Source organism: Capra hircus, chromosome 7 (genome assembly GCF_001704415.2).
Source record: "Capra hircus breed San Clemente chromosome 7, ASM170441v1, whole genome shotgun sequence".
In the NCBI taxonomy this organism is placed as follows: Eukaryota; Metazoa; Chordata; class Mammalia; order Artiodactyla; family Bovidae; genus Capra; species Capra hircus.
In genome coordinates, this window is record NC_030814.1 from 67,309,206 (window position 1) to 67,316,925 (window position 7,720).

At 61.1% G+C, this 7,720-nt stretch overlaps 1 protein-coding gene across 1 annotated transcript; it reads right to left on the reverse strand.

Annotated features, from left to right (window-relative positions):
• TPGS1 (tubulin polyglutamylase complex subunit 1) lies at positions 1,018-7,720 on the reverse strand. Its single transcript, XM_018050514.1, has 2 exons — positions 7,082-7,720; positions 1,018-1,792 (listed from the first exon to the last, which is right to left on the reverse strand). Exons 1-2 carry the CDS (start codon positions 7,453-7,455, stop codon positions 1,258-1,260), a joined length of 909 nt encoding a protein of 302 aa, XP_017906003.1. The 5' UTR covers positions 7,456-7,720; the 3' UTR covers positions 1,018-1,257.

Below are 7,720 nucleotides of genomic sequence, written 5' to 3' on the forward strand. Positions count from 1 at the left end.
CACAGGGGTACCTGTCACCTTTTATGATGACAGGTACATAGAGCCAAGTACTGTCACAAAAGCCACCAAGCGCAAGGAGTGGAGGGGTGGGACTCAGTTTCCATCTCTTTCCTGCCCCTGGAGGGGGTTGGGAGATTTTGGAAGAGCCAGTGGGAAAAGAAAGGAAGGTGGGGCTGTTACTGTTTTATCAGTTACCGGCCAAGGGCAGGTGCTGGGAAACTGGAGGAGGCAAGCTGGCTCCTGCCAAAGGTAGCTGGAGAAAGGCTTTAGATTCCGTCCTTGTGTGTGGTCTCCCTCAGTTGGAACGGGGGTGACCTGGGTCCCATTAACAGAGGAGGAAGCTGAGGCTGGACCCGCCTGCACCTGGTCTGGGCTAGCAGTGTGTTTCCTGCAGAGTCCTGGTTCCAGGAAGTGATCCCACTGGTGGGAGGGGGACACCCAGGTGCTTGGTGACTGTCTGGTGTGCCTGGATCCTGGATGGGTTTCCCACCCCTCCGCTCCCACCCCGTGGTGATGGAGGTGGTGTGGGTGTGGGTGACTGGGGCTTGGGCCGTTAGCCCCTTACTGGTGGTGTGACCTCTGCTCCTCTGGGCTTGGGTTTCACCATCTGCCAGATGTGGCAGTGGTTTACCTTCTGCATAAGAGAGTGGTGAGGCAAGACACTGCAGGCCTTGGACTTGTAGGCTATTTCCGTCATCACCATCATGACTACTGGCCCAGCTGACCTCTTTCCTTGGTGGCTGGGGTAAACCGAGGACCAGAGAGGACCTGTTCCGGCCCGGCGCTCGGGGAGGGACGGCTGGGGGCCACCCGTGCCTCCCAGATCTTGGGGCTGTGGGTCCAAGGCATCTCACTAGATGTCCCAGTGCCCTCCGCTCCCATGAAGCCGAGTGCAGGGGCACCCTGGTTACTGGGCAGTGGTGGGACTCGCTGGGGCTGGCTGGGGTTTCCCAGAGTGGAGAGCGTTTCCGGGGATGTGTGCTGGGAGTGGACACCGGCGCTCACACACATATCAGGTCAGCCTGGGGAACAGACTTTATTTCTGCTCAGGAGCGGCGAAACTTGGTGAATGTGCGGGGAGGGACCCTTGCCCCCTCTCCTGCTGAAGGGGGCTGAAGCACCATTCCAGGTGGGAAGCTGGCATGCAGGGACACCCCAGTCCTGGCCCCCGGAAGTGCTCCGCCCAGAAGCAGGTGAGCAGGCCCTGAGGGCCCTGTATGTCCAGGCGGAGGAGGAGGCGGTGGAGGAGGGCGGGGCTCAGCCCACGGGCTTGACCTTAGCGATGAAGAGGGCCGCGGCCTTCTCCAGGAACTCCTCCCGGGTCATGGGGGCGCTGGGTCGTCGGGCCACCAGCGCGCGGTCCATAGCCAGCGCCAGGCTGTCAGGCCCCAGGCGCGAACCCGCCTCCAGGTAGCGCGCGGGCGCAGTGTCGTCGCTGGCCTGCAGGGCCCCCTCCAGCGTGTCCAGCACGGCCTGGCCCAAGCGGCGGTCAGCCACGGCCAGGCCCGGGTCCTCCAGCAGCCGATAGAGGGCGCCGGCGCGCGCCACGAACTCCAGCAGCACGAAGCAGGTGAGCATCCCCGCGCGGAACACGGCCAGCGGCACTGCCTCGTGGTCCCGGCACTGGATCTTGCGCAGCAGTGGCGCCACCACCTCCTCGGGGGCCTCTCCGTCGCGACAGATGCGCTTCAGCAGCTCGCTATACGTGCGCCCGTCCAGCCCCGGCTTCTTCTTGCGCCCGCTGGCGCTCAGGCACTCGTAGGCCACGCCGACGTTGTTGTTGAAGGCCGTCCTGAGGGCGGAGGGGGGGTCGGCTCGCACTAGAGGCCTGCTCCGGCCCCCCAACCTCAACACACCGGCCCCTTCTGCCTCAGGTCTGTTCCACCAGCTGTGCCCTGACCTGGAGTGCCCTCCCGCAGATTTCCCCACAGCTCCGCGGAGTCTGTGCTCAGCCGTCTGTGTTCAGCATCATGTCTAGGGCAGTATCCTCCCCGACCCCCTAACCCCTTCCTATACTTATCTTCATGGAGTCCTCCTGAGTTCCCTCCCTCCCATCACATCAGATCAGGAGCCTGTCTGAGAGTTCATCTGTCCGGTCACTCATTACAGTCCCAGGGCCCACACCACCACCTAGGAGCTAGAGAAACGGCTGCCAACTCTGCCAACGGGCTCCTGCCCACGGACTTTCCATTTTAGAGATGTCACTGGGCAGGACTGTCCCTACCTCTTAACTGAGTTAACTCATTTCACCTGTGCAGGCCCAGTGCCTGTAACCCAGGGTGTGGCTCAAGCCCACTGCTGCTGCTTTGTAAGTTTATCCGCAAGTGGCCACATCAACCTGGACATGCTGCTTCCTGCCTCCACAGGTCACATCAGGAATGGCCCTAGTGCTGACACTACTTACTGCTTGTCCCATGAAGCCATGAGGTCCCCCCCTGCTGCGCCCTGGCCATGCCAGGAGCTTCCCAGGTGGTCGTGTGCGGGCTTGGGTCAACCTGGGTGCCCAATCCAATCCCCTCCTTGACAGTCAGCACCCTGCCGCAACTCTAAAGCAAAGGAGAAGTGAGGCTTGGGGCAGCTGATGGCCGGGCCAGGGGTCCCACAAGTAGGGGAACCCCATGGCTCACACTCACCGTTTCTGAGAGCCCGGCTCCACTCTTATCTGTGAGACACGGCATGCCACCCGCCTGTACTGGACAGTGTGGGTAGGAGCCTGGTCCACACTGGGCCGGAGCAGGGTGGGGTCCAGGGACAGCCATGCTCACCCAGTGAGCTCCAGGGGTCAAGGCCCCTTACAGAGGAGAAGCCGAGGTGCAGAGGGGAGAGGGCAGGACCTGGGGTCTTGCCCAGCTGGGATTCACTTCTCAGTTCTAGGACAATGTGCTGGGGCTTTAGGGTTAGTGAGAGCACCCTGTGAAGTGTGGGGGTGCCAGACCCTCCCTTTGCACAACTGGCACTGCGTTAACTGCTGCTGCCTCGAAACAACCCCTTGTAGGAACTTCTGTTGTCAGCTACTTTCCCCAAGGCAAGGGTCTCTGGTGGGAGCAAGCCTGGTGGTGATGATGCCGGGGCCAGCTTGGTGGCCGTGTAGCAGTTAAGCCCACACCTAGATCATGTCCCAGACTGAGTCAGGAACTGGGAGCGGCTTGGCTGGGTAGTCCCAGCTCAGTCTGCAGCCAGGACCCTGGCGGGGCCCCCTCCCCTGAAGGCTCCCTGTGGAAGCCCCTCCCCAGGGGCAGGGTGAGCACGCTCAGGTTATGGTGCTGGCCCCGAGTGGGTGACAGGCAAGGTAGTGATGGGGGCTGGTCTGGTTTGATGTGCGAGGCAGCTGCCTGAGGTTGTGCATACAGGGGGCTTTTAAGGGCATCTTGGCAGCAGGCTATCCCACCCCCGAGGGCGTGGCCCACTTCCCATGGAGGGTCCACACCTGCAACCCTGAGTGAGCAGTGCCCTGTTGATTCTGCAGCAGCCGTGAGGCCACTGAGGTTTCAGGTGCCTGTCCCTGTGGCCTGATAGCTCATCCATCAACCACTCAGCTCTGCCTGAAGTCTCCCCCAGGAACCTGGTCAACCAGCCAATTGTTCTGAGTGACTCAATCGCCCTGGAGTTGGTCAGTACTGTTCCTGGCCGGCCTAGACCTGTGCCGGTTCTATCCACTGTGCCGTTTTTCCTCATCTGGAAAATAAGGGTTCTAGCGCGTGTCTCAGGATTCTTGGGAGGACAGAGATTAGTTTTTGTGCCTTGTGTGAGGCTGGGGTCCCACGTGTGCTTGTCACTTGCTGCCATGCAGCCCTGTCCGGGTGCTGCTTACCATGGGCTCCCAGCCTTGTGGGCAGGACGATGCATAGCAGGCAGTGATGCCCAGGGAGACGAGATCATCAGGGGAGAAGACAGAGGAAGGCCCACCCCACCTCGAGGCCGTTCTGGGGGCTCCAGTTGAGAGGGGGCACCCACGTGGTCTGCCATCCTGGGCTCTGGTCCTCAGGCTCCCCGTGTCAGTTCCCACACGGAGTTTACAGAGCACGTTGGGCATTTGTTAAAAACCAATTTATGGGTCATGTCAGAGAGACAGGGAGACTTTTCTGCTGTAGACAGGGGGCTCTTGATGGGGTGACTCTGCCCTAGGGGACACTAGTGATGATGTCTGGGGGCAGTTTTGTCACCATTGGGTGGGTGCACAGGAGGTTGCTCAACACCTGCAGGACGCCCTACAGTGACCTCCCCCACCCACACAATGTCAGAGAGCCAAGGGGGAGGGGCTCTGGTTCAGTGTTTGAAGAGATGGGGTCCTCTCCTTGCTCACAGCCTTTGCCTTCACACTTGCCCCTCTGAGTCACATGGTATAAACCAGGGTGGTCCCCCAGCATCTGTAAGTTCCCTCTCCCCAACTGACTCAGGTGTGTGTGAAATGTGTACATCTCAGGACTTCAGAGGTCACATGGTCATGGAATGCAGGGTCTCCTGCGGCGGGGGGAGGGGGGGTCGTGGACTCCTTTATCTCGGCGTGTCTCATCTGGGGAGATTCTGCCCCCAGGGAACATGGGGTGATGTCTGGGGCATCTGTGCTTGTCATGGGGGAGGGCTCTTGGCATTGAGTGGGTGGGGAGCAGGGAGGCTGCCCCACACCCTCACAGTACCCAGGACACCCCCACAGAGGATGCTGTGAGCCGAGGACACTAGCCTGGACACTGGTGCTTCTGCGTGCTTTCTGGGGTGACAGCGCCTGCAGGGGTTGGCTACTTGCTGCTACTCTCCACATGTGGCATGGCTGCCCTACAGCATCAGCTGTTTGTGCTCTGGGGGCTGGTGGGCTGTTGGCTCCACTGTCTACCAACACGTGTCATTCCTCCACCCCAGCACAGGGGATTTAGGTTGAGTTTGCCCCAAATCTTTCGTGCTGAGGTCATTCTCAAGAGCGGCCCCAGGAAACCCCCGCCACTGCACAGCATCGGGGCTGCCTGGCCTCAGGTGGACCCACACCCGGGACCCACCTGGTCTGGCTTCTGCTTCTGACCTGGCAGCTGAGGTGACTGGGCTTCTGCCTGGGAGGCCACCTCTGAGATCAGGGAGGCCAGGTGCAGCACTAGCCCTGGTCGTTCGCCTGGCCCGCTCCTTTCTCTTGGAGCCTGCCACCAACAGCTCCAGCAGCCCTGCAGCGTGGTGGACAGTGTCATCCCCTCAGCCCCACGCGTGCAGTGCAGGTCTGCCCAGGACCTGTGGGTGTAGCCTTGTCTGGAAGTAGGGTCTTTGTGTCATTAGTCAGGATCTGGAGATGAGATGAGCCTTAAACCCAATGCCAACTATCCTTTAAAGACAGACACCAAGGATGAGGGACTTGGCTGGCCAAGGATGTTCACAATGCCCTGAAGGGAAAGAAGCTGGAAGGACCTCCCCCAGCAGCCTCAGCAGATGGGGGAGCACAGCCCTGTAGCCCCTGGATTTCTGGCTTTGGCTGCAAGACTGTGGGAGAATACATTTCTGCTGCTTTGAGTCACGAGCTTGTGGTAATTGCTTACAGCAGCCCCAGGACACTCAGGCAGCCCCTAGGTTCTAAATCCTACACGTCTCACATGCTCTCACCTTGAGGGCCACTGGACATGGGGTGGCCGGCAGCTCACAGGTACTTGTGTGGATTAGGAAAGTGCTGCAGAAAGCCTTCACCTAGTGACGTCTAGGGGCTGAGTGGCTTGTGCAGTGCTTGACCTGGACAAGGACCTGACAGCCCTGCTGCTGACTTTTCTCCTCCTTGGAATGTGTCCTGGATGCCCCTGTGTCCTGCTTCCCTCCTTTATGTCTATTCTGCCTTCTGACACTTTCCTGTGGGTGTGCTGAGCCTGGGGCTCCTCAGAGTCGGGTCCTGGGCTCTTCTCAGCTTCCCTGAGGCCTCCATAATGCCCCTCTCCCCATGACAACCTCCTGCCCCTGTTACATGTGTCAGCTGCAGACGTGAGTATCCACCTTCCAGCTGCAAGCTTTTCCCAGCACCCGATTGACCAGTGACCTCCCCTCTCACAGACCACCTGGGGCTGCTCCTGAACAACCCCCATCCACCTGGGCCCCAGCAGAACCCATGCATGCTTGCCAGTCTGCCCCCTACCCCCATCCCCCCAGGCCCCCATCTCCAGGTGCTCCCTTTTCTGGCTGTCACTTCGGACACCCCGCCACCCCTCCACACCCGGCTCGTCCTGGCCTCTCTGCTCCCCCGCTTGGGGTCTACACGTTGACTCAGGAGGGTGCTCCCAGGCAGGTGGGTGCTGGGCTGAGGATGAAACGCTCCCTTGCTTGGCTTCCTTCCCCTTCCTGGGTTCTCTGGGGACCACCTCAACATCTGAGTCTAAGCCCACCCACGTCCAGCGGCCACCTTGTCTGGTTGATGCTGCGAGTCAGACGGCTTCTCCCCATTCACCTGACCAGGTCCATTCACTCATCCTTCCCCCAGCTCAGAGCTGTGGGGGGGATGGGGTGGGGGAAGGCGCCATTCCCTCCACCGCCCCATGCTCTAGCTCTTCCTCTTCCCCATGGGTCCCGCACTACAGCCCCGCAGCCTCCAAACCAGTGCACCTGGTACCTCGTGCCCGCAATACCCTTCCTTGTGTGTCACGCGGGCCCCTTCCTGGACGCCCCTCCTGCCCGCAGGGGACCTCTCCGTAGAGTAGGGGCCTCGAGTGACTGGTTTGCTCCCCGTCTCCACGACCCAGCCCTGTAAATACTCATTTTCTGATTGAATGGGCAGTGTTCTCCAAGCCGGGAACTCTGCAGCTAGGAGGCACCAAGTCCTGTGTGGGCGCCATGATTTTCAAAAGTGGGGTGGGGTGCACGGGGAAACGGCATCTGCAAAGAGGCATCACCAAATACCAAGTCGACCAGAAGTACCAGCGCCAGCACTCAGCTGGGTGGCCTCGCCGGGACCCTGGAGCCCCGCGCGGTCCGAGGCCCTCCTGCGCCAGACGCAGCCGTCTACATTTCCCAGTACGCCCCGCGCTCGCGCACCGGCGCTGAGGGTGGGGAGCCGCGCGGAGCCCGCTGGGAGTTGAAGTGCGGCTGCGGCCCCTACCCGTCCAGGCCCGGCCCAGCCCCGCACCTCTGGGAGTGGTGAGCCAGGCGAAGATGCCACAGTGCGCGGCCCAGGCGCTGCTGCTGCAGCAGGAGCTGGCCCGGAGGCTCCCCGGCGCCGCCGTTTGCAGGAGACCGCAGGCCCATGTTCTCGAAGTAGTGAGCCAGAAAGGCGATGGGCTCCTCCGGTCGCGCCTCCAGCACCTTTAGCAGGGCCGCGCGTAGCATCTCCGTCACGCCGACCTGTCGCAGGAAGTCCTCTTCACTCTCGGCCGTCGCCGCCGCTCGGGGCACCCCCGGCCGGCCGCTGTCTGTGAAACTGGTTGCCTGTGCCACCGCCTGCCGCCGCTTCTCCACTGCCGCCATCTTCGCTGAGGGCAGAGGGACCGGAAGCGCTGCCATATCTCACAGTGCGCTGCCGCTTCAGAGCGGCCATCTTGGTTAAGGGCAGAGGGCACCAGAATCTTGCTGAGACTTACAAAATGACCAGGGCAGGCCACCCTTTTCCCTAGGTTCTAATAGGCACTGTCTCCAGGTTTCCTCTTTATGTGTGTGTTGTGCCCAGGTCGCGAAATCTCCCAATGACCACCAGGGAGCTGATATCCGATGCAAAAGCAAGAGAGTTTTTATTACCAAGCTGGAGCTGGGGCTCCGACCATCACCAACG

Excerpts from the sequence above, each read along its gene's own strand:
- TPGS1 (XM_018050514.1), bottom strand. The coding sequence starts at position 7,455 with ATGGCAGCGCTTCCGGTCCCTCTGCCCTCAGCGAAGATGGCGGCAGTG. Across the intron at positions 1,793-7,081 it reads CTGGCTCACCACTCCCAGAG|GACGGCCTTCAACAACAACG; the intron begins GTGCGGGGCTGG and ends CTCCGCCCTCAG.